The sequence below is a fragment of the Penicillium cinerascens genome (genome assembly GCF_028974065.1).
Source record: "Penicillium cinerascens strain IBT 15544 chromosome Unknown contig_24_segment0_segment0, whole genome shotgun sequence".
NCBI lineage: Eukaryota > Fungi > Ascomycota > Eurotiomycetes > Eurotiales > Aspergillaceae > Penicillium > Penicillium cinerascens.
Genome location: NW_026695290.1, coordinates 1,912,635 through 1,937,395, shown reverse-complemented (window position 1 = coordinate 1,937,395; position 24,761 = coordinate 1,912,635). Strand labels below are relative to the sequence as shown.

General features: G+C 53.6%; 8 protein-coding genes across 8 annotated transcripts; 6 read left to right on the top strand and 2 right to left on the bottom strand.

Annotated features, from left to right (window-relative positions):
* Positions 1-4,363: 4,363 nt before the first annotated feature.
* Positions 4,364-6,484, top strand: dspD (putative protein-tyrosine phosphatase; the record flags this gene model as incomplete). The annotated part of the gene is made up of 1 exon (XM_058450897.1): positions 4,364-6,484. The coding sequence occupies one exon, from the start codon at positions 4,364-4,366 to the stop codon at positions 6,482-6,484; it is 2,121 nt and encodes a 706-aa protein (XP_058310359.1).
* Positions 6,485-7,301: 817 nt separating this feature from the next.
* On the top strand, positions 7,302-8,391 carry N7498_003834 (putative S-adenosylmethionine-dependent methyltransferase; the record flags this gene model as incomplete). The annotated part of the gene is made up of 2 exons (XM_058450896.1): positions 7,302-7,360; positions 7,533-8,391. The coding sequence occupies 2 exons, from the start codon at positions 7,302-7,304 to the stop codon at positions 8,389-8,391; spliced, it is 918 nt and encodes a 305-aa protein (XP_058310358.1).
* A 127-nt stretch (positions 8,392-8,518) lies between these two features.
* N7498_003833 (putative nicotinamide N-methyltransferase) lies at positions 8,519-9,851 on the bottom strand (the record flags this gene model as incomplete). Its single annotated transcript, XM_058450895.1, has 3 exons — positions 8,519-9,051; positions 9,155-9,612; positions 9,694-9,851. The coding sequence occupies 3 exons, from the start codon at positions 9,849-9,851 to the stop codon at positions 8,519-8,521; spliced, it is 1,149 nt and encodes a 382-aa protein (XP_058310357.1).
* Positions 9,852-12,653: 2,802 nt separating this feature from the next.
* N7498_003832 (putative C2H2 finger domain protein) lies at positions 12,654-14,469 on the top strand (the record flags this gene model as incomplete). Its single annotated transcript, XM_058450894.1, has 3 exons — positions 12,654-12,877; positions 12,966-13,450; positions 13,629-14,469. Exons 1-3 carry the CDS (start codon positions 12,863-12,865, stop codon positions 14,467-14,469), a joined length of 1,341 nt encoding a protein of 446 aa, XP_058310356.1. The 5' UTR covers positions 12,654-12,862.
* Positions 14,470-16,121: 1,652 nt separating this feature from the next.
* On the bottom strand, positions 16,122-16,750 carry N7498_003831 (Ribosome biogenesis protein RLP24; the record flags this gene model as incomplete). The annotated part of the gene is made up of 2 exons (XM_058450893.1): positions 16,122-16,689; positions 16,746-16,750. 2 exons carry the CDS (start codon positions 16,748-16,750, stop codon positions 16,122-16,124), a joined length of 573 nt encoding a protein of 190 aa, XP_058310355.1.
* Positions 16,751-16,940: 190 nt separating this feature from the next.
* pam18 (putative mitochondrial DnaJ chaperone (Tim14)) lies at positions 16,941-17,423 on the top strand (the record flags this gene model as incomplete). Its single annotated transcript, XM_058450892.1, has 4 exons — positions 16,941-16,991; positions 17,044-17,117; positions 17,169-17,222; positions 17,285-17,423. 4 exons carry the CDS (start codon positions 16,941-16,943, stop codon positions 17,421-17,423), a joined length of 318 nt encoding a protein of 105 aa, XP_058310354.1.
* A 1,068-nt stretch (positions 17,424-18,491) lies between these two features.
* On the top strand, positions 18,492-21,353 carry atrR (transcription factor atrR; the record flags this gene model as incomplete). The annotated part of the gene is made up of 5 exons (XM_058450891.1): positions 18,492-18,686; positions 18,748-18,875; positions 18,926-19,296; positions 19,353-20,589; positions 20,645-21,353. The coding sequence occupies 5 exons, from the start codon at positions 18,492-18,494 to the stop codon at positions 21,351-21,353; spliced, it is 2,640 nt and encodes an 879-aa protein (XP_058310353.1).
* A 602-nt stretch (positions 21,354-21,955) lies between these two features.
* On the top strand, positions 21,956-24,658 carry N7498_003828 (ATP-dependent metallopeptidase FtsH/Yme1/Tma family protein; the record flags this gene model as incomplete). Its single annotated transcript, XM_058450890.1, has 2 exons — positions 21,956-23,819; positions 23,871-24,658. The coding sequence occupies 2 exons, from the start codon at positions 21,956-21,958 to the stop codon at positions 24,656-24,658; spliced, it is 2,652 nt and encodes an 883-aa protein (XP_058310352.1).
* Between the last annotated feature and the right edge of the window lie 103 nt (positions 24,659-24,761).

Genomic DNA, 24,761 nt, shown 5'->3' with positions numbered 1-24,761 from the left:
GTTTGGGACTCTGTCGGCACCGAGTCGATAAGAGCCGTTCAAGGAGCGACCATGGTCGCTCGGCAAGGCTAGAGTTTCAGAATATGCCACACTCGATGGCATGCTTTTCACATCAGGACGTGCAAATATCGGGTCGGCATTGAGGGTGAGGGTGTCGGTAGGTGTCGCAGCAGAAATAAAATTGCGCGAGCTTTGGAGGCTGGGGAGGAAGCTTGGGACGGATCGACGGGAACCGGGCAATAAGGAGCGTTTGGTCTTGGGGGGTCACAGTATCGCCAGGCGTTTCACCACTGGTTGAGGTGGGGCTGCAGCTCTTGACATGAAAAAGCGACGGGCTTGGACTGGCTGGACTGGCTGGATTGGCTGGACTGGCTGGACTTTGACTGGTGATGGCTGGACTCTGATTTGGGCCGGGAGACCTGTCGGGGGCCTTGATCTGCGTTTGGCTCCCGCGTGGACGTGTGGGCGTGAACTGTAGTCACGGGTCACCGCCGATGTCAACAAGGTTTCTGGGGAAGGGAAGCTACTTGGGGGTATGCATCGCGGATCACTGAACCTGCACAAGCAGCACGAGTGTGATCGCAGGGACACTTCTGACACATTTGACCTGTCAGTCTTGGAAAGTGGGTATCGCAAAGAAGAAAAACTAGCTGGTAAGTGTGGCTGGGAAATTTCGATGCGGACGAGGGACCCCGCCGGGTCTCCAGTGCGTCCGGTGCACTCTCCGACAACGTTGACAGACAGACATCTTTATTTCTACATGATAGAATACGCCTAGACTCCGACTGGTCTCAAGAGAGCAGTGCATGGCCTAATGAGGACTCGAGGTTTTGATCCCTGCTGCCGGCAGTGACTGTAATGTATCTATATGTGCCGAAGTTTTGGTACATTTGTGGATATCCTAGGAGTGTTCCGAGGACTTTGTTTTCATTTTCTCTCTCAATGGGCGGCAAAATATGGTCTCAAGCCGGGCACCTTTTTTTCCACAGCAACAAACAAAGGCAATGAACCGTGGTACCGCAATATAGGAGCCATGGATCTTGAGCCGACCGAGTCCACCGTTGTCCGGAACTCGGCAGTCTCAGTAACGAGATGTCTCGTTCGATCTGATGGCACTGTGGATTACTTTTCCACGTGGTTCATGCTTGATATCTGCGCCCATGGGGAATGCGATGATCATGCAATTGCCGAGGGGGCCATGCAACGTGATAGGTTCGTAGTCCGCGGGCATTGCAATATGGGATCTCTTGAGTATCCAGACCTTTGTGGGTTGCATTCAAGGGTTTTAGAAGCTCGGTGGATAACTTTCCGAGAGCCACCGGAGAGGGGCCAGTGGCGTCATTCAAATGCCTACTCGGTTGAGGGAGTCCAATGCCAAAAACCCGAAGGGTTCCAACATTGGAAGGCTTGCATGGAGGCTATTTCCAATTGCGCCTGAATCATGGCATGGCTTCTTTTGGATGCTGGAAAACCCCGTTGGGCTCGACTCGATCCCTGGATACTCCACTTGCAAACCAACGTGCTGCACGTCCCAAGGATGGCGAAAGCCTCGGCTGGGCCTGCTGTATACCTCTGATAATGGTTCGTTTATTTGATTGACGGCATCCCCATCCTCAACTCTGTTACCGATACAGAAACGAGGCGCGTGATGAAGAAGCACCGTGTCCAACCACGGCATCCAGTGGACCCGGACAAGATGGCGATATGAAGTCTTGCATCTGTTACAAACTACTGCCTGTTGCCATAGGAGCCGCAGATTAGCCATCGCCGAAAAATATACATAATACAAAGCTATCGATTGGCTCTGGCGTCTGATATTGACAGCGACTGCGATGGTTGGTGGATGAGCCGAAATCACGACCCTCTTTACTCGCGGAGGCGGGAGAGAGTCGTCCACCAATCTACGCAGGCATAAGCCTCAAACCGAGCTCCTGAGTGTGGCAAACGAACCCGAAACGTAGACGAAACACCAACCAACATAAGCCGCTCGGACAGGCCATTCAGGGACAAAAATAGGAACGAGGTTCCTTTCTTGAAACGTCTCGAGTTCATGAGGGGTCAGGAACAGCTCATCAAACTGGAACGCGTCGCCTGAGACGAACCTGTATCGCGAACATGGCAGACGACACAGGGGGAGCAGAGAGGCGCTCAGTGGCCGGTGCACCTGTAGATCATTCCACAGCACAGCTTCAAATGTAGTCTTGGCTCATGAAAGGAGACATGGACATTGCCCTTATGACGAGTACAGAGTACTGCGCACCAGGATCCGCAGACTCCCCCGTCTCTCCACTCGAACGCAAGGCAAGTTTCAGGGAGGGCACGGCGTCCACGTGGAAAAGGATCGATCGCCCCAGGAAGGACGATCGGGATTCTCCCTTGACCGCACAATCACAAGATTTGAGCGAAGTGCAAAGCAGAGCAGTGACTGCTTTGTACCGTCGGTGACCTCACATCCGTTGAAACTCAAATGAGGATGTGAACATCACAACACGAGGCAGTCCGAAAGAAGAAAGTATCGACTGTCGAGAAGAAACGCGATAGGCTACGGCGACTGTGCGCCAGGGGCCACCGGGCTTCGCTAGCGCGGGTTTGGCGTGTTTCAGAATGGATAATCCAGATCCATCGGGCTCCGGGGTTTCAGAATGGCAAGACTGGGCTTGCCCCTCTCCATGTACTCCGTCTCACCGAAACTCGATGCCTGTTTGCGTGAAATACACGACTTGTTGTCCCGGGCCATGGCCAATCATGGTTGGAGCGGGCCTGTCCAGCAGGTTATCCATGGGTCAGCCAGCCCACCGTTCACCCGACGTGCCGTGTTTATTTTCCTGTCTACCTCGCTCAAGGAGGGCCTTGGGACTCGATCGGACAGTAGTGTACACGATGTAGACATTGCCGTCACGGTACTCCGTACTCCGTACTCGATACCGACATAGCATCCCCTGCTCATGTACGTAGAGAACCGTGCACAGACACGGGACGGATAGGGCCGAATTTGAAATTCTCGAATCCGTGTACTGTATTGTAGACAGGCACCGGAGGGCATATCTCCACCCCCTCCCGTCTCCTGCGGTTTCCTAGCCGAGTCCCTGGAATTTTCGGGGCTTGCCACCATGACATGAACTAGAGTAGTCGTACCGTGTAAGGTGTACTCTCTGTTGTACTCCGTACAGAAATACGGATCTACCCTGTGTCCCACAGGCCCAATCACAGCCTCACCTTGGTGACTAGTGAGAACAGACCGAAGCATGTGCGAACGGGCGAAACCCCCCGGCTCAGTGGGACGGGGTGGACCCGTTGTTCGAGAAATCCGGGACATTTCGCACGCCTTTCACCCAGCCCGGGTCTACGAGCCATCCTCGTAGAGATTCGGACGCGGAGTACCGTACAAACGAAAAGTCGGACACGCATTACACATGCCGGCCTCTCACCAGCGTGCGTTTGGCGCCGACGAAGCACTCACGACGCCCCCGGGCGGCTAAAATTAGACCGAAGGGATGTCATTGGAAGAGGGAGGAGTGAAGCCCCCGAGCTCTCGATCTGCGGGCGCCCATTGGCATCTTCAGCCCGCCGCCTCCACCGGCCAAATTACGGTGGGCCTCCATCGGAGATCTCTAACATGTATCAGAGTTGTGCCTTGTACACCTAAATAAAAACACTAAGGGTCCTCAGGAACTTTCCTTCCCCTCGGCCCTATCGTCGGCACCTCTGTTCTCGTTTCCTTCCCACACCCTTTGTCCTTCCAACTCTCCCTCCACCGGGCATTGTTCTTCCTCTCCTTTGCATTCTCGTTCCCCGGAGGAACGACCCGGCCCCCATTGAAGGTCCCCGCCCCCAACACGGTTTCTTTCGCCCTTGCGCCTTTCACCTTCGATTCTTATTCTCCGGTTGTACACCTGTCACTCCTTCCATTCAACCTTCAACTCTTCTACACTTCCAACTTTCAACTCTTCCAGCGCTCATCTCAACTTCTACCGGACGCGAGGTGGTACTGATCCAGCCGTGGCTTGTGATTTGGTATGTGAGGCACCACCCCGACTCCGTTCGCGCCTCTTTTCTTTCGCCATCCCCTCAGACCTGCCCTGCGTGACTCGTGCACACGGAAACTTTGAAACCGCGGAGTCTGTTTTGCATGGTCGCAGATCATCCTTCGTCCCTTGCAGCGCGCCCGCCACCCTCGATTCATCCCCCCCGAACAACGTCACTAACCGACCCTTGAAGAAAGCCCTTTTGCGCAGGTAGCAAACGTCCCATCCGAATGCCCCACTAAACCCGGTGAATTCGTTGCACACTTCGAGAGAACGTAAAGGCGGGTTTTGAAAGGGACGCTTGCCTTTCACACGCGCCCATCTCGACCCTCCAAACTATGCCGGTACAAACCAGCCCACCGTCCTTCCCGGACTCGTTCCCGTCGTTCATGTCTGTCTACGGTGGCCTGTCCCCCTACAAACAGGACGAGAGCCAGGTCTATCCCCTCCAGGTTCCGGCCCGTGTTCCCGTCAACACGTCGCGACACATCCTGCCCTCCCCCCACCGCGAAAGCGTATCGTCCGTGAACTCGGTCTCAACCGAGTCATCTCCGACCACCACGATTTCCCCCTTCGATTCGCCCTCTACGGGCGATATCTCTCCTAGCTCATCTCCGGAATCTCCCTCGGCAATGCCCGCGTCATATCCCAAATTCATTCCTCCTACCCGCCCTATGGAGATTCCACAGCGGCCCATGATGCCTATGGAGTGCTCCAAGCTATTGCCAGCTCCCAACAATGGACGCCCTGACTCACCAGAACGCCGAGAGCGTAACCTGAAGAACCTGTCTTTGCGCATGCCACCTCCGTCGCAGTCCCGACCTCCCATTGCTACAGCATCGATCATGGAGACGTCCTCAAAACATCACCTTGGGGCCCCGCCATCGCCTCTCCAAATCCCACAGAAGAGCAACAGCGGCAGGCGACGTCCCGCAAATCTCACCATCCGGACCCCGGCATTCGACAAGTCATTCTCATCCAATATTTCTGAAGTGGTTCCCCCGACACCTCTGGGACGACAGTCCCTACGGCACGCAGAATCATCACCTTCCCTCGCATCAATTGCCTCGCCCTCCTTCGCTCCTCGGGGTGGCATGCAGCTGCCACGTCCGATGTCCCACCACGGCGTGCGTCCGATATCGCGTGCCTCATCTGAGGATACTGCTTCGCCTCTCACGCCCATTAAAGATGATGGATCTACATTCTCAAGCCGCATTCTTCACGGGCTCGAGGAGGAAGATGACCACCTCGCGTCACGAGAGTCCACGCGCAAAGCTTCGCGTGGCTATCCGGATGGACCCATTCGGATATACGACACCGGCGTGTTCCTGTATCTTGAACCGACTGCGGAGGAAGCGGCCAAATTCGATATAGTGGTGAACGTCGCTAAGGAGGTCGCGAACCCGTTCGACACCGAGACGGAGCGAAATGACACCGTCATGAGCACCTGGCGCAATGCCTCCAGAGCCTCGAAACGGTTCTCGAGTGGAGATCCTCAGACTGCTATCTCCGACATCTCGTTCAAATCCGCGTTTGAGTACCAGCCATCCGACTCTGAATCAGCGACTCCGACTACTCCTGCGCCCAATTTTGCCTCGACGCCAGAGTACATCCATGTTGGCTGGGACCACAACTCGGAAATCCTGGATGATTTGTTGCCCTTGTGTGAACTCATCGACGACCGGGCTTCGCAGGGCAAGAAGGTGCTCGTGCACTGTCAGTTGGGTGCTAGTCGTTCGGCGTCGTTGGTCATTGCGTACGGTTTGTACAAGAACCGGAACATGGATTTCAACTCCATGTACGGGATGGTCAAGGAGCGCAGCCAGTGGGTGAGCCCGAACATGAGTCTTATTTATCAGCTCACGGACTTTCGCAATCGATTGACGCAAGGCTCTCCCTCGCGGCCTGCTCCTCGCGAGTGGTTTGTTCAGACTGGCCGGAGAAGCTCCGAGCCTCAGGTCCCGCGAGCAGAGACGGAGGAGTCGAACCGGCCGCTTTTCCGCGGGCTGTCGCAAGCGCCGTCAATGGGATGCCTCAACATCCCATCTTCCAATAGTGGCCCCAGAACCGGTGATAATGGGAACCGATCACCCAAGCGCAGTCTGTCTCCGCGTCCGTTGCCATTCCGACGGAAGTTCCAATCTGTCGAGCCCGCGTCTGGTGGTCGGCCCCGGGGATTGCCGCGTAGCGTCAGCAGCTGTGACCCCCTAGTTCAGACTCATATGGTTGTGCGTGACATTCCAGATCCTGCCGACGGTGGTCTGTTTTCTCCACGAACCACTGGATTCTTGGCCCCGCCAATGCCACCACCGCCTCGAACGATCGATACTGTCGCAGAGGATCCCAGCGTTGCAACGGCTTCCAACCCTGTGCAGTATGCACAAGTAACAGCCGATCCTCGCTCACCCCCAATGGGAGGCGAGCGGCTCATCATGAGGAACATCGATGAGTTTCTGTAATTCTATAGCCTTCCACTTCCGAGGCTTCCCTCGGATCAAGGCATGAAACGATACCACGACCCGACATTTTGCATGTCTCTTGATTCCCGATCTTTTGAGGAACATTTTACTTCGTTACCGGCCATCTTTTCCCGGTCTTTTTTACACTATTTTCCAGTCACATACCCCTTTCTGACTGGGCTGATGATTTCCATGACCAAAGCGGGCTTTGCTGTCGCTCATCATCTTTCGACTCGCATCTTCAGTTTTCGCCCTCACCCGCAATGCTGTTCCACCCGCCGACCCCTATCGCTTGTATTTCCCTTGATTCATCCTCATTTCTGGCGTCACGGGTGTGAAAATGACTTTTCCCGTACCGAGGACCTCCCAAAGGACTCTTCGTTATCTTTCGGGAGCCCGGTAACTGTAATATTATTGCGGGGAATCCCAGGGCCTTTTGCATTGGTTGGCTACCATGAACTTTCGCTACATTCTCCTATCTCATCTTGTCCTTCCGGACAAGCTCTCGTTATCTTTGTTTCCTCTGTTTTGTTTTTCGGTCCATCCATTGACCGAGACGGCATGCTGGATCTATGGGCAGATCGAAGAAACGACAAATACCCCTTGAGCGCAGTTGAATAGAAATGGACAGCTTTAAGCTTGACTTTGATTTGTTTGTAAATTCGTAGAATAGTAGAATAACTTGTGGAGCCTCGGGTGTTCCTGTATCTGGTCTTGGAGTATGGAGTCGCAGCTGATAGCTGATAAGCAACTTCCCTCTCCGCAATCCCAATTTTTCTCGCGCAACCAACAACCCCAAAACAAAACACCGCCCACGATGCCAGAAGGGAGTCAACCAGCCTATCTCTCACCCAGTGAGCTGGGAACCAAAGACTAGTACGTGCCATTGAAACCTCTCCCACGTCAAAAGCCACCAGCCCTCCCAATGCCCAAGTTCCCCATCTACCCCCGCCGCGGGGCACGCAAGCAACGCAACAAAACACCTCCAACACCAACCGCAACATCCCCGAGGCCCCTATCAAAATCCCATAGAACTAACACTTGAAAGCTGGGAAACATACTACGCCCGCACGCTCGCACACATCTCCAACCCCACCGAGACAACCAACGACGAAGACGCCGACTCCGACGTCAACGACGAAGACGACCCCGGCACATCCTGGTTCTCAGAGCACAACGCCCCGCAAAAAGTCCTCCGCTTCCTCACCCGCAAATCCTTCCCCCTAGCACCGCGCAACACGCGCAATGCACCGCAGCCGCAGATCCTGGACCTGGGAACGGGCAATGGAAGTATGTTAGCGCTGTTACGGAAACGGGGCGGGTTCATGGGCAACATGGTCGGCGTGGATTACTCGAAGCAGAGCGTCGAGGTGGCGAGGGAGTTGCAGCGCTCTAGAGGGCATTCTGCGTATCATACCGGGTCTGAGGATGAAGAGGAGGATAGTGAGGAGGAGATAGGGGAAGAGTGGGTAAAGGGGGAGGAACAGCCTATTCGGTTTGAGGAGTGGGATATTCTTGGGTCGACGGCTTTGCTTTCGCCTCGTGGGGATGTTGTTGAGCCTGCGGGTGCGGATGCACTGGACTGGTTCCCGTATCAGCAGGGTGGATTTGATATCGCGCTTGACAAGGGGACATTCGATGCGATTTCGCTGGCGGATGATGCGAAGGATACTCGTGTCTGTGAGCGGTATCCTGATATTGCGCGCCGGTTGCTTCGACGGGGTGGGTTTTTGATTGTGACGAGCTGCAATTGGACGGAGGATGAACTGGTAAAATGGTTCACCGGTGCAGAGGGCAAGGATAGATTGGTTGTTTGGGGTCGTGTAGAGTATCCGCGGTTCAGGTTTGGAGGACAGGAAGGGCAGGGTGTGTGTACCGTGTGTTTCCAGAGGGTCGTAGATGCTTGATGTCTACGGTAAATAGATATATAACGACGAAACGTCCATGATATTCACTGGACCACAATCTATCATCATGGTCTCGTTAAGATGCAAATGACACCGGTGAGATGTCATTCGTATATGCAAATGCGGTTCACTCCTTGCGCTTCAATACTGCAACCACGGCCCAGCGTCTCCGGTTATCAGGTCCCTCGACTTCGCGCTCGGGAAGCCACTCTCTCCTGATCTGTTCACCGTCTTCCGTTCTGGAAATTAGATCGCGCTCAAAGATACGCTCAATCTCAACCCCGTTCTCTAGGGCCGTCTCGAAGAAACCGGCTACAATCGCACGTCCTGTATGGAACCCGGCCACCACCCAGACCTTTCCGCCAGGCGCCTGGAACCACTGCAATGTACGAGCCAGGTTTTCATGCTGGGATTGCATCCAGTAGCAGTCTGCCGCGATGATGCGCGTGAAAGTGCCTTTATTTTCCCGGGCGGAGGTGTCGTCGAGGACACCCCATGCGTGTGGCTGAATGGTGATTTGAGTTTTTGACGGGCGATTGCGGAGGTTATAGTCCATGTTGAACTTGATCGCACCCGCGAATGCGGGAGACGAGGGATGGTCGGTGGCCACGACGGTAGACGCATTGGCGAGGGCGCAGATGAATGAGGGCAGAGCGGTGCCTGGACGTTGTCATGTTAGCTGAGATGTTTCGTATTGTATAGTTAAGAATATAGCAAGAAGCTACTCACCAGCGCCGAGCTCCAGCACACTCTCACCTTTCACGGTCCAGATGTCTCGTGCCTCGTTGCTGGCATTCGTATTCGATCCAGTTGGGGGTGGGCTCTGCATCTTCAATGCCCTCTGCCACGACCATGGCCGCGCTCCACAGGAAATGCGCAAATAATTTTCGACCTTCTTCCACATGGTTCACACCGTCCTCGCTTTTTTGCAGTCCGACTGCAACTTCTTCGGTCCACTTTTCGCTCTGGCCGGGGTAAGAGGGGACCATGATTTCGAGGTCGCCATAGTGCGGGGAGGAGTAGAGGAGGCGTTGGCCTGGATCGCCGTGGATTGACGGCGCATCGTCTGGGGAAAGATGAGGCAGGAATGCTCCAAAGACATCCTCGGGGCTCTCTTCGACCTCGGTATCCCGATCCTCGTCCTTGAGATCCGGCGCCGGTGCGGACACAATGACGGGATTGCGGCGGGGCAATGGCCGCAGGCGGGAATGGAGCTTTGTGCTCGGAAGGCGATTATTTTATTTTATTTATTTTGTTCTTTTGGAAAGCTTCGGATTGTTGGGGCTCAGATAGCAGGCCCACCGGGATCCACGAGGGACTTTGGTGTTCGAGGACACAATTGGCCTATCATCAAGGATGGCATCGCATCGTGTGATTTTCTTATCGGCCAAAAAAAAAAGTGGTTTGCACTGTTTGAATTCCATGTCATAGTGGAGCTGAGCGGAACAGATGCGAGACATGTATTGATTCAGCTGAAGATCCATGATAATTTTAGTCTCGATTCAACTGTTTTGCTTTTTCCTCGGTCTAATTGAACTACAAGGTACGGAGCTAAGGTGGTACCTGTACACTAGACCGAGAATATACTAGGACTTGCAGGAACCCATGTTTCTGCGAGGAATGTCGGCGGGGGAATGTGCCAGAATGGCTTGTTTCCAGGGAGAGGGGGGGCCAAACAAAAATTACTCGCACGCATTTCAGCTGTGGTAGAGCTTGGACTCGCGGAGTGCTGATCCTCTCCGGCACGGCGTTAGCGTGCCGAATGGCGCGACTGGAGGCGATCTGATCGTCGGCCTGGGCCAGTGCATGCCTGCGCCTCCTCGGAATAATACTACCTGGTGCACGCGCAGTGGCAACACGGGGGCGTACGGATTGCACGCGATCCGGCCATTGGGCGGAACTGACAACCTTCAAAGTACAGAACACGCACGTCACCTGAGGGAATCACGGGATCAGGTGACGGCCGCCGTCAGGTGCTCGCCCTTAGTCAGAAAACCAAGTTCCCGGACTCCCGGTGACATCACCGGATCCACCTCGACCACGTCCTAGACCGGTCGATGGCTGCAGGTGATCGGGGCTGACCTGGCCGGAGTACAGTGACACAGCAAAAGTATTAACACCCCCCTAGACCCACCCCCCCCCCTTATTACCTAATATTCTGCCGGCCTAAAACTCCATGAATTTCTATCTAGTAGGGCGTATACCAGCCCTGGCTCTCAATAATAGCTTCCACCCGGTGCGGCATCGTCTCAGATAGATGCGTTAGGTGCTGTATTTCTAGTTCTTCCCATGCTATCTGTGCTGTCTCCACTAGAATAGCGTAGGACGCGCTATTATTACGCATATCAATAAGATCCGGCCGTAACTCATAGATTTTAGCCTTCAAGAGCGCCCATAGGTTCTCAATAGGGTTTAAATCAGGCGAATGAGGCGGCCATTCCATTACCTCAATTCCTAGCTCGCGTAGAGTATCGCGGACAACGTGTGCAGTATGTGTAGGCGCATTATCATGCTGAAAGATACCACCCTCATGATTCATTAATGTAGGCAGCATTCGGAGATATAAATCTCGAATAATAAAGCGATCAACGCCTCCGCGAGGTGCTTCAGGGTTTCCAAATAGAGGGATAAGGCCAGTGCGTCGTGTGCTGCCAGAAAAAGCCCCCCAAAACATCTGCTTAACTTGGTTTCCTTTTATAGGAAGACCTTGACATTGTCTCTCCTTAGGCTGATCTCGAGGGCGAATAAAAGTCCATTCACGACGAACACTAATACCGCGCTCAATTGTACATTCGTCAGACCAATAGACACGAGCCCAATCTTCAGCAATAAAGTGTCGATAGCGATGCGCCCATTGAAGCCGTTTTAGCGCATTTTGTTCGGTCAAATAGGGCCGCCAGCTACAGCGCCACTTTCGCATATTCTCGGCGTTTAAAAGGCGTCGGATCGAGTCATATTTAACCAAAAATTTAGGTCAGTAAGCATTTAAAACTAAAGGAATATAGCTAACCTTATTCGACACATTTGCAAGCAAATCAACGCGGGTAATCTTAGGATTTTCCTCAATAGCGTTTAACAAACGCTCACGATCAGCTTCATCAAGCTTCCGTGGGCGTCCAGAGCGTGGTTTAGAGACACCATCGAGTCGTTCGCGGTCCTTTTTAATAGTATAGCGTATACTAGAAAGAGAGACCCAAGGATAGCGCTTTTGAATACGTTTATAGCCCCATCCCGCAGCTTGGGACAGCTCACATATACGCTCACGTAGCGCAGGTGTCAATTCAGACCGCGGTGCCATAATAGATAGCAAAATAAGGAGATTCAGGAGGTATAAACAGAATAACGCGCAAAAACGCGAGATTATTGAGCTACTACTAGCGTGTTCCTAGGTAGGCGGTGAGAGGGCGGTGTAGGCGTGGGTCCAGGGGGTGTTAATACTTTTGCTGCGTCACTGTACTTGGGTACTCGGTTCTCTGTCACTGCCCTGTATCGCGGCGCTTGGGTGCGCTCAAACTTGAGATCTAGGTACCTACGCGCCCAGTACACCTGCCCTTCATCGGGTCAGGCAATGATTTGCCCCCTCAATGGCAAACCCCTTGTGGTCCTGGCGGGTGATCGTCAGGCAACGCATATTCTCTGGGCGTCTTCACTGTCGAGACCGCGATCGACCAACAGTTGGGGAATACCGAATGCCCCGGTGGACACATTATGACAATCGCGCCTTTCATATTAATGGGTGCCTGGGGAAGGGAAGGGAGACCTTGAAACCAGCCCTAGGGATGGCGCGAACCACCCTTACCCGAAGAGTTGTAGACTTTTGGCCTGTCATGTCATGTCCGGGAAAAGGGTTAGGACAGACGAAATGAGTGGTTGCCAGACTTGAGCATGTCAGGTTCACTATCAATGCGACCCGGAATTCACGAAGCGAAGTGGAGCCGTGGTTATCGCATCATCCCAGGCCGGCGGCGACGGCGCACACAAACCCTCAAGACACGCGCTCAGTAGTACTGGAGGGAAAGTAGATGGGAGATATAGTCGAAAGGGAGTACCGCGACAGTAATAGCCCTCGTAAAACAAAAAAACACAGTCCCGATACACCGTGTTACACGCGAGGATCCTCTCCCCCCGCATGCTCAGAGAGAAAGGCCCCCGCAAAGCGATGAGCGATTTTGGTGGGCCACACTGCCATACCGGACTTCCTCCTTCCTTCTCCCCTTCTTTTTTTTTTGTTCACCTTCCACCTGCACACTACCTTTTTTTTTTGGACCCCCTTCTTCCTTTCTCTTCTTTCTCAACTTCACAACTCTCGCTCCGCTGCTCCATTCTCAACATTTCGACATTCTACACTACCTCCGCTAGCCGCCCGATCACTCGGCCCTCCGCGTCATTCCACCAACTTCCACCCGGAATTGAGGGTGCCTCGCTTGATTGGGGACTTTCAAAAAGTCGATTGCCAGGAAGTCCTCTCACTATGGCCTCGTTCAAGGTATGTGGTCAACGAGCCGTCTCCGGTCCATGAGTCATTTTGGTGGTTTCGCAGACTGATGATGTGGCCCTGTCGGCCCGCTCTATAGGAATTGTCCCTCTCGCGTCCTCTCAACCCCAACCAGCGTTCCCACGCACACTCCATTTCGCTCGGTGCAGTCAATGCCAACAACCGCGTGACTCGCAGAAAGAGTGTCACCACCTCCGCTGCCAATGCCGCCGCTGCGGTCGCGGCTTCTATGAAGGAAGGCGGAGAGTCCCTGTCGCTCCCCATGGCCGCGCACCGCCGCAGCCTTGGGGGCCGCAAGGGACTGGAATCCGCTTCGGTTGGCAGCGCGTCCGGCTATGCTTCATACCTGTCTCGAAGCGTGAACAGCCCCAGTCAGGAGCCGGTTCCTCGCAAATCCTCGCCCACCAACTCTGAAGCGGACGGCAAGGCAATTCCCAAGGGTCGCAACCGTCGAGCCAGTGAAGGTGCCCAGATGAAGATCGACGGAAAACGCAACCCGGCGGAACTCCGCTGCGATCGCTGCGGGAAAGGGTACAAGCATGGCAGCTGCTTGTCCAAGCATATGTGTGTATCCCCCCTTGGCGCCCGTCCTCTCGAAAGATCGGGGAGTATGCGCTATGTCGGCTCTGTACAGGTCGCCCTCGTGGTTCATTCAACTCCCCTTCGTCATTCATTCTCTCCCCCTTGCACTCCCCTGATTTCGGTGGCATCCGGTTGACGTTTCTTGTTTGTGGCATCTTAGGTGGGAGCACGACCCGGCATGGTCCATTACCTCGAAACTTCTCATTTCCAAGCACCAGCAGGTCCAGTTGCTCGAGGCCGCTTCCGTGTTGGTCAACATGAACATCGACGAGGAGCCCGAGCAGTCTGCCGAGGCAGACTCGGAAATCTCCTCTGGCTCGCCCGACGCCTTATCCGACGTACGGGATGGCATCAGCTCGGCCGAGACCACGCCGCCCCCGATGGATGAGCAGGAAGAGGACGACGACTTTGAAATGTCGGGCATGCCGGCCAACTGGACCAAGCGCCCCAGCATCAGCAACGCCTCGGCCTTCTCCCGCTCTTACCAGTCGATCCCTTCCAGCTCCTATACCGGTAGCGCTCCGCTCCACTCCCCTGCCTTCTCCCACTTCCGCAAGGCGAGCGTCGATACTCGTCCGTCGACCGCGGATACGCGGCTTCACGAGGACGACGAGGCCGACCTGGCTGCCGCCATCGGACTGTGCAACTTTGGCACTCCTCGCACCAATGCCGTCTCGAATACCCCGGATGTGCCACCTGTCCCTCCGCTGCCGGCTCGCTATCTGGACTCGGGCAGCCACCCCAGCAACCAGAGCCCAGGCTTGGCTCAACCGGGCCCTATGAGCGAAGCTCTCCGTCGTGAATCCAACGCTGAACTCTTCCTTTCCCCGTCGCTCAACCCGTCTCAGTCTTACAAGGTGTCAGATCTGCGTGGAGCACGATCCGGAGAGGACACGGCCCAAGAGACCCGCCAACGTCGCAATGCTGATGTGGACTTCGGCAGCCGCCCAACCCCAACAGACGACGATGACGACGGTGTTTTCGGCCGCATGGAAGAATAGACCTTCCAGCCAGCTCAGAGCCGGCCGCCGTGGCGGCTCTGCTGCCGCTCGACGACTTTTTCACGACGAAATGTACGAGCTTGAGCGTTTTTCTTGAGCAACTTCTTGTTTACACGATTACTTATACACGCACACTGCATAATGAAGGAATGCACTCTGGACCGCGTTGAGACCTTTTGGAAATGTCACGATCTGGAATGAGCGGGGTTTGTTCTTCGCAACAGTGTGTCTAAAGAATTTCGGGAATCTTCCAATGTTTCACTTTGGGATCCCATGTACCATGTCTCCTTGGCCCTACCATTCTTTTTTTTTTTTTGCCTATTCGTTCTGCCAGTATTTTTTCTTTTGTTCCTGGAAACCCCCATAAATGGCCTTACTTGATTGGCCGGCGCATACTCATATCCCATACCAGTTCCTCTGCTTCTTGATTTTTTCTTTGTTTCGTCTCATGCTCGCACATATACACCTATCTGTCTAAACCTCATATCCCGTGTTTTCTCGTCCGCTATCTTCTCCATTGTCTCTGCCATTTCTGGCCCTCTCCCTATACCGTGTGTACTCCAACCATCAGACGGGGCACGCAATGAATATAACTCATGAAACTGTACCATATTATCCTCTAGTACCGTAGTATATCACGTCCTGTGAAGCTCGATAAATTTCCGTCTCAAAGACTAGTCCTTCTCCGGGCACTCGCCGGCCCACCAGGACTGAAACCATATGCAGGTCCAAAAATAGCTCCAAAGAAATCCTGGAACCTGGCTAGGTGGTTTCGGCCGCAGACATTTCTTTGTTGTCTGCAAGCTTACGGTAACTGTCTCGGTCGAAACCTTTACCGAGGGTGCCAGGCCTTGCCACTCGTATGAAACCATTACCTGGGTATAGTCAGCAGTTATCCCTGTATCTCACAGGACAGACGGTATTTCGGAATCCAATGTCGACTTTCATGGAGACCTTTCAGCTTTCAGGGATAAAGGAGCCGTTTGTGGCGGATTTGATGCCTGCTAGATGGACTGGGCCATCGCGATGGCCTGTCTATTGACATGGCTAATCCACGATCAACCGGAAGGAAAACTATAATTCCCTCTAGATTAAAAGTTGATATGATATACTCTAAACTGATTTCTGCTTATTTTCTTGCTAACGTGTTTGGTATCGGTAGGGGGCACTTTTGACTCAAGAGAATCCCGAAATAGAAAACACAACAAGAGTGGTTCAACAGGACACACTACTGACGTCGATGTGCCCTCTAAAATAGTCAATTTGTTAGGTGATTCGTCACTGTTTGACAGTAGCGAGGTGAGGAAACGATTGTACAAGCCTGGGAAAATCCGAGTAAGGAAATCTACAAAAGGGGCTTTTGGTGACAGAAGATATTTAGATTCTTCCTAGTCATAGATCTACAACGTAAAATCGCCCAAATGCTAAACATTTCAATGGCAAAGATATGAGAATCCATAACTCGAAAAGATTGTGAATAAAATTCTTCACTGCCGGCTCGTTGGATGTGAGACGTAGAGCCGGTGATATCGATTGCTTTTGAGGAAGAAACACCATGATGTAATGAAATGCAAACCCAACTCCAGGATCGTATCGTAGCGGTCGAAATAGCAGTCGAAACATAAGAAAGAAAACCCAGATCAAGCACGTGCTTAATCGATTTGCATCTCGTCCTGCACTCCACCATCGACCAACAGCTTCTTCTTCTTCCTCTGCTCCAGCAGATCCCCACCGTGGACACGGTTGGCGGTCTTGCTCTGCTCGGCCACCATAGGTTGGCCTTCCTCGCGGTCGCGCAGCTCCTTGCGGATAAGGTGCTCGCCCTCGGCGACGACCTTGCGGTCGGCCTCGCGCTGGCGGTCGCGAGCCAGCTTGCCGGCCAGGCGGCGCTTGGTGAACACACGTTCGCGGCGTTGGCGGATCTCCTCGACACGCTGCATGGCGGTGACGGTGGCGGCAACCAGGTTGCGGTCGTACTTGATGGGGACGTTGCGCTTCTTGGAGAACTGGGACAGCACCAGGGACGAGTCGACGATCATCTCTTTGCCGCGAGCGGCGCGGTGGCTCTTGGTCCACTTCAACTTGCGGGGCTGGCGCTTCATCTTGAAGTTCTTGTGGCACTTGGACCGACAGAATCGGAACTGGCGGGCGTCATTGCGGACGAATGTGATGCCCTTCCCCGGGAAGGCGGGGCGGGAACAGAAATGGCAGGTTTCCACACTGGAGAACGGAGAGTTAGCAGAAGTCACGGAATATTGAATCTGATGTAAACGTACCGCATGGTTGCTGGGTGTGGTTGTTCTGGCGGTGTCGCAAGAAGTTTTTTTTTTGAAGCTTCGGGCGGCGTGGAGGAGCGGCGCTAAACCTGATTGGGACTCGCGCGCTGACTTTTATCCCGCGACCCTTTTGACTCTTTCTGACCTGCCCGAGATTCATCGCCCTCTCGATCTTCGCTCATCCTACCTGTCCCCATGGCTTCCACTCTTGCTGTTGGTCTCGGTGTCGGCGTGGCCGCCTTCCTGGTAAGTTGAGCCGCTGATTTTTCAGGAGTATCTGAACTGATTGTTTTGCAAGGGTCGCGCCGGTCTGATCGCCTATCGCCGCTCCAAGGGAGGCGTCAACGCCGCCGGAAAGGCTTTCTACAAGGGGTTCGTCTAATATCAACGATTGAATTGGATTGTCACTAACACTTTGTATAGAGGATTCGAGCCGCGCATGAACCGCCGTGAAGCCTCCCTGATCCTCGAACTTCCGTACGTACCTCGGCAACATCCACATCCATCCGACCTGGAAACTAACATGAATGTATTTGCAGTGAGCGTACTCTGAACAAGGACAAAGTGCGCAAGAAGCACCGTCAGCTCATGCTGCTCAACCACCCCGACCGCGGGGGAAGCCCATACTTGGCCACCAAGATCAACGAAGCCAAGGAGTTCCTCGACAAGCATACATGATATTCTCGATTCGACTCAATCTATTTAGACCAACTCCCATGACGTTGGACATTATCTCTTTAAGAAGGCAGATCGTCGCACTCGGGCTTCACGTCCGAGAGACTGGCCATATTTTGGGTGCATAGCGTGGCGTTTGGTTGATATTTACCAGGGCGAGGGACAGAACGAAGTGTTCACTTCCTACCTGCTTGTATATTATGTACTTTCACATACTCTGATGAGATCGCCACTCCAAATGTACTATCTTATATTATACTACATCTTGTACTATAAACTACAGAGCATCCGGGCTCCCACTCATCGCAGTAGGCTTATAGGCCCAGGCCTAGATAATATTCCGGGATGCAACATGCAACTCCATGCCTTACCGACCTCTCAGCAGACCGACGATCTCTGCTTGTTCCAGTCCCCGAGACTGCACGAATCGGCGCAGCCCGCGCAGTTTCAGACTCGGGTCCGATCTACCCCACCTTCGGATTCTTTTAGCACGTCGTTCTCGCTTTTGTCGGTTCCGATGAAGGTGTCATTTTGTAGCTTGAAATTTGCGCCAATCAGTCAGATGCATCCGAGCAGGATCCGGGCGCTAGCGAAGGAGCAAGAAGGACACTAGCCGGGCACGCACTTTACCCGGACGAAAAGGACGGAGTTCACGCCCCGACCTCACCGCACCGCCACAAGCCCGCTCTTGGGTCGGAATCGGGGTAAACCGTCTCCGTCTTTCAACGTCCAAGGCAGCAGATTTCTCTCGTATTTCGTATTGAGACATGCGATTAAGGCACCCCTGAACTGGAAGGCTAGAAGGATCCTAATCCTGCCGGGCTCCCCCCGGGTTGAGTCAGCTTTCTTACCTAAAATCCGGAGAACAGAAAAAAGACCGAAGATACTTCGTAGGGTTCGCCTCTCGAGTTCGTCATCCACTTTGGCCCACTATCAATCTCTCTCTGATCTTCAACTTCAGGGAGAGCTCCGGAAAAAGCACCACTCTGACGCGACTGCCCCGCAGCGTCACCTTACTTAACACCGCCCTCTCCTTCTCCACTCCGCGGAGTTTCCACGCGAGAAAAAAAAATGGACGGCCTGGGGGATGACGATGGCATGGGCTTCGACATGAAGTCCATGATGATGAACCAGCAGGCTCAGCTCTACGGTAACTACTCTCATGACGGCCAGATGGCTGGTATGTCCGGAGGCTCCATGTACGACGACTCGGCATTGGGCGCGGGGGAGGAATCCAACGATGCGAAACGGCGACGGATTGCGAGGGTGCGGACAACTTATTGGTTCTCGTCCACGTCCTATGCTAACAAGGTTTCTTGAGCTATAGGCATGCGACATGTGCCGGAAGAAGAAGATCAAGTGCGACGGCAAAATGCCCAAGTGCTCACACTGCATCAACTATAAGACGGACTGCGTCTTCACGCAAGTGGAGAAGAAGCGGAACCCACCCAAAGGGTATGTTGGCTAGTGCATACGTCCTTTTCGATTCCTGACACGCTAGGCAGTGCCAAATACATCGAGGGCTTGGAGAACCGCTTGGGGCGCATGGAATCCCTCTTGCGATTGTCCGGCCTCTTGTCGGAGGACGACAATGGAAAGACAGATCTGGGCACTCTAGAAAAGCGACTGGCCGATCGAACGAATGCCTTGAACACGGCGGGAAATGCGAAACAATTTACCGCGCCGAGTTCACTCCGGCAAACATCGACCTCTCGCATCGCCACACCCGTCATGGATTCGCAGTCCAGCCCGCCCACCGCCGCCACCACCACTACATCACCCGAATCACAAAATCAGTCCGAGGGAGAAGTCGAGGCACTGTCGGATATGATGTGCTCTCTGGTTACCAACAATTGCGGAGAGACTCGGTACATTGGTACGGTTCTATACAAATTAAATAGAAAGATCGGGGTACTGACAATGGTATCGCAGGGTCTTCCTCCGGATTCTCCATCTTTTCTCCAAAGGGCATTCAATGGGTCAACGAAAAGACAGGAGACACTTCATTCCAAGAGATGATCTCGTCGGCGTACGTGGATGACAATAAGTGGATGTACTGGAAGCCGGAGATTTTCAGCGACATCTTCGCCCGCCGTGTGTTCAAACCGCTTCCCCCGAAAGAGGAGGCTCTTTCTCTATTCAAGGACTTCTTTGAGAATTTCAATTGCATGTTCCCGCTATTCCACGAGGCGACGTTCATGCATCTGGTGGACCGACAATATTCTCGCGACCCTTACGAGGGTTCCGGATGGTGGGCGAGCATCAACGTCGTGCTGGCCATCTCCCACCGCCTCCGTGTCATGAGCAATCTGGTACCACACGAGGAAGACAAGAAAGCATGGCTATATTTGAAGAATGCCATGGGTGTCTTGACAGAGTTGACTATGCGTAATACCGATCTCTTGAGTGTACAGGCACTTTTGGGCATGTCGCTCTTCCTACAGGGTACTCCTAACCCTCAACCAGCTTTCTTCCTGGTGGCCGCGGCAATTCGTCTCTCCCACAGCATCGGGTTGCACAAACGCGGCTCGGGCTTCGGACTGAACCCAGTGGAGGTGGAGCAGCGGAAGAGAGTTTTCTGGATTGCATACTGCCTCGATAAAGACATATGTCTTCGATCTGGTCGGCCACCGGTGCAAGATGACGATGATATGAATGTTGAGCTGCCGAGCGAGGACCCGCCAGACAATGTTGGCAACGTCCCACTTGCTGATGGCAAGGGCAAATTCAACCTCTTCAGATCCCTGTGCGAGTTCGCTACCATTGAGAGCAGCGTGTATAAGAGACTCTACTCCGCCAAGGCCTCAAAACAGTCCGATGGCGAATTGCTCAACACTATTGGTGAACTTGACAAGGAGTTGGAAGACTGGAAAGACAACATCCCTATCGATTTCCGCCCCGAATATGAAATCCAAGCAACTCACGGCCCACTTCTACTCCACGTTGTCGTTCTCCACTTTGCATACTATAATTGTCTAACCACGATCCACCGCATGTCTGTGCATCACGGATATTGGACCAGCCGTCTATCCAACTATGCAATTCAAGGTCTTAATGCGCGACCCTTGAACCCCAGGGTATTCCTGTCCGCAGTTCTTTGCGTGACTGCTGCGAGGGCATCAATCAATCTGATCAAGTACATTCCACAGGGAGACTTTGCTTGTGTCTGGTAAGTGCTCCAGCCTTTTGGATATCGAATCTTTTACTGACTATATTTTTCACAGGTTAATACTCTACTATCCAGTGTCTGCACTAGTCACTCTCTTTGCCAACATTCTCCAAAATCCAAGTGACGCTCGTGCCCGTTCCGACGTCAAGCTGATGAATGTTGTCGTCAATTTCCTCTCCACTCTGGTTTCTGATGAATCGAACGGTAGCATCAAGCGCATGCTGGGTCTATGCGGTGAATTCGAGAGAATTGCCAAGGTCGTCCTTGACAAGGCGGAGAAAGAATCCCATGCGCGCAAAAAGCGCAAGAATGCACCAGAGGACGAGACAACCGAGGGACGGCGCGACCCCTCTGCCAATAAGCCTTCACACGCACCGCCATCGTCAGCGCCTTTTTCACCATCCATGTTTATGAATAACCCCAACGCCGCAACATCTCCTCTCGGTGACACCAATGGCTTTGGTGCAAACCAAGGTATGCCTCCAACCACCGGCATGTCCAGTGACCTACCGAGCAATATCAGCACAATGCCTGGTCTCCAACAAGACTTCCCAAACATGTTAAGTCCTGATCATATGGCCAATGCGGGCTTCTCCGATCAAAACTCCTTCCCCGCTAGCCCGAATATGCCATCCTTCCAACAGCCCTTTGTACCACAAGACCTTTGGCAGATGCCAATGACGATCGAGTGGGACTGGGCTGACTTATCTACGAATTTTCCTGTCTTCGAATCCGGGGGCGCTGGCCAACCGCCTGCGCAGTGATTATGAATGTATGACTCCATTGAAGATCTGAGGATCCCATATGGATTATTCTGTATTTGTTTAGATTTGCGCGGCGCTCGGTACTGGTCTATAAGGAGTTGTTGTTCCTGGCATCATCAGATGGGTATGTATTTCTCTCCTCCAAGGTCCTATCTCCCCTACATGTACATAGAAGTATCTCCAAACTTTCACTTTCAGCGATGGTCACAAACCGGCTTTTTGTTCTGATGTGCCTTAGCGGTTAGATTACCAATAGTTAATGTACAAACCGAGCAAAATGATACCTGAAGTGAAGGAGCTTGCTCTGTCCTTTCACTACATTAACACCCATCTTCCTACAAGTCCTATCTTCTCTCCCCCTTTGGTATTACGTAGTTGTAGGTGTGTTAACACCGTTGTTAAGTCCATCCCCGAGGTTCGACCGGGTTCCGATGACTCAGCTCGGAACGGCGTGATTTTTTCGCCGAAACGGCAGCTCCAGAGCTCCCACATCATCGTCGATTCTCTCTATGGATTGCGCGCAGTTGTCCATCACTGCTGTCCCCGATTGATCACCCCCTTCCTCTGCCTGAGTAGCCCTCTGGGCTCCCGTATCCTCGACCATGGCCGCCCTTCTCCGACGGCCAGGCAACATTGCTCGAATCTCGAGGAGAGCCACAGATTGCCTCATCCGCGCAGGCCCAGCCTCTTTGCGAGTGCCCCCGGCTCGACTTCCGTCTCTCGCTCCCCCCTTCCGTGTCCGAACCTATGCCACCGACGGCCCCGGTGGCCCGACGCCTCCGGACAATAAGCCGAGCGGTAATGGACCGGAGAACAATGGTCGCAAAGATGAGGACCCGAAAAACTCGGAGAAGCCTGAGACGGTCTTAAGCGAAGAAGAGCAGAAGCAACTGGATGCGTTCATCAAACATATCGAAGGCCGTCTGCCTCCGTCACAGCATGAGTCGCTTCATGAGATGCGGCGCCAGTTCATGAAGGACGGAATCCCATCGGACGTGAAGTCATTTATCGACAACCACGGCAATGCGTCTTTGATGGACTATCTGCGGATGACGCGATTCCTCTTGAAATATACCAGCCAGCAAGCCGACCAGCAAGCAAAGAAGGATGTTGCTCGTATGATGAACAAGTCGGTGGAGGAGATGGAGAAAGAAGCCGAAGAGGCCAAGAAGAAGTCACAGAAGAGCCAGGAAGAGCCTGGCCAGAAAAATAAAAAAGACCAGAAGGACAAGCAACAGGGTCCGGTCCCCGGCGGCAGAGTCTTTGAATTCCGTTTCGATCCCGCCTCCTTCCTTGTTACCGCCCTCGTCACATACTACGTCTACCGATCCTTCTTCCCCGGCGAGAGTAGTGCCCGCGAAATCACCTGGCAGGAGTTCCGCGCCAACTACCTTGATAAGGGTCTTGTGGAGAAGTTGACAGTTTCCAACGGTAGCCGGGTCCGGGTTGACCTCAACCGCGAGGTTGTGGCTCAGGCTCACCCCGATTCCGGTGGCCAGCCTGTGAGCCACGTATACTTCAGCATTGGCTCGGTCGACAGTTTCGAGATGAAGCTTGAGAATGCTCAGAATGAGTTGGGCATCCCACCCCACGAACGGATTCCGGTTTCTTATGTCGACGAGGTCCCATGGGGCAGTGCTTTGCTGTCCTTCGCTCCTACGTTGATCTTGATCGGTGGTATCTACTGGGCCTCGCGTCGCGCTGGTGGTGGTGCCGGTGGTCAGGGTGGAATTTTTGGCATCGGCAAGAGCCGCGCCAAGCGTTTCAACCACGAGTCCGACATCAAGATCAAGTTCTCCGACGTCGCCGGTATGGACGAGGCTAAGGTTGAGATCATGGAATTCGTGAGCTTCCTCCAGCAGCCCGAGCGCTTCGAAAAGCTTGGTGCAAAGATTCCCCGAGGTGCTATTCTCTCTGGCCCCCCTGGTACTGGTAAGACACTGCTTGCTAAGGCAACCGCTGGTGAATCTGGCGTGCCATTCTTTAGTGTCAGTGGCTCCGAGTTCGTGGAGATGTTCGTCGGTGTTGGTCCCTCGCGTGTCCGTGATCTGTTCGCAAACGCCCGCAAGAACACCCCCTGCATTATCTTCATTGATGAAATCGATGCTATCGGTAAATCCCGTTCTAAGTCGAACTTCGGTGGTGGAAACGATGAGCGTGAGAGTACCCTCAACCAGATCCTCACCGAGATGGACGGCTTCAACACTTCCGAGCAGGTCGTCGTTCTGGCTGGTACCAACCGACCTGATGTTCTAGACAAGGCCCTTATGCGACCTGGACGTTTCGACCGACACATTACCATTGATCGCCCTACCATGGATGGCCGCAAGCAGATCTTCAATGTCTACCTGAAGAAGATTGTTACCGATGAGAACCTGGAGTATCTCAAGGGCCGACTTGCTGCTCTGACCCCCGGTTTCGCTGGTGCCGATATTGCCAACTGTGTGAACGAAGCCGCTCTTGTTGGTAAGTATATATGAGATCAGATTACTAGAGTTATGCTAACGCCCGATACAGCCGCCCGTGAGAATGCCGACAAGGTTGTTATGAAGCACTTCGAGCAAGCCATCGAGCGAGTGGTCGGTGGTCTTGAGAAGAAGTCCCTTGTGCTGTCTCCCGAGGAAAAGCGCACTGTTGCTTACCACGAGGCTGGCCACGCCATCTGTGGTTGGTACTTCCAGTGGGCCGATCCGCTGCTCAAGGTCTCGATTATCCCGCGTGGACAGGGTGCTCTGGGTTACGCTCAGTACCTCCCTGCTGGCGGTGACACCTACCTGATGAACGTCAACCAGATGATGGACCGCATGGCCATGACTCTGGGCGGCCGAGTCAGTGAGGAGCTCCACTTCGACACTGTGACAAGCGGTGCCAGCGACGACTTTAACAAAGTTACCCGCATGGCCACCGCCATGGTAACCAAGTTCGGTATGTCGAAGAAGCTCGGCTACATCTACTACGAGGAGGATGGCCAGCAGCAGCTCCAGAAGCCTTATTCCGAGGACACTGCCCAGAGCATCGACTCGGAGGTGCGCCGCATCATCAACGAGGCCTACAAGAAGTGCCACGACCTTCTCACTGAGAAGAAGAGCGAGGTCGGCAAGGTCGCTGAAGAGCTCCTCTCCAAGGAGGTTCTCAGCCGTGACGACATGATCCGTCTGTTGGGCCCGCGTCCCTTCCCCGAGTCCGGCGAGTTCGCCAAGTACTTCGATGGCAGGAACGGCGAGACCATCGCCCCACCTGAGCCTCCCCAGAATCCCGAGGAGACATCCGGCAAGGATGGACGGGATGAGACCCCGATCCCATAAAGGGGTTGGAAGTGATGGTTCTTGTTTTGTATTGATTTGGACTGCATCTTTGGCAAATCTCGCAGGTAGTGGTATCATCGCGGTCTCCTCGGTTTTCTTTTTG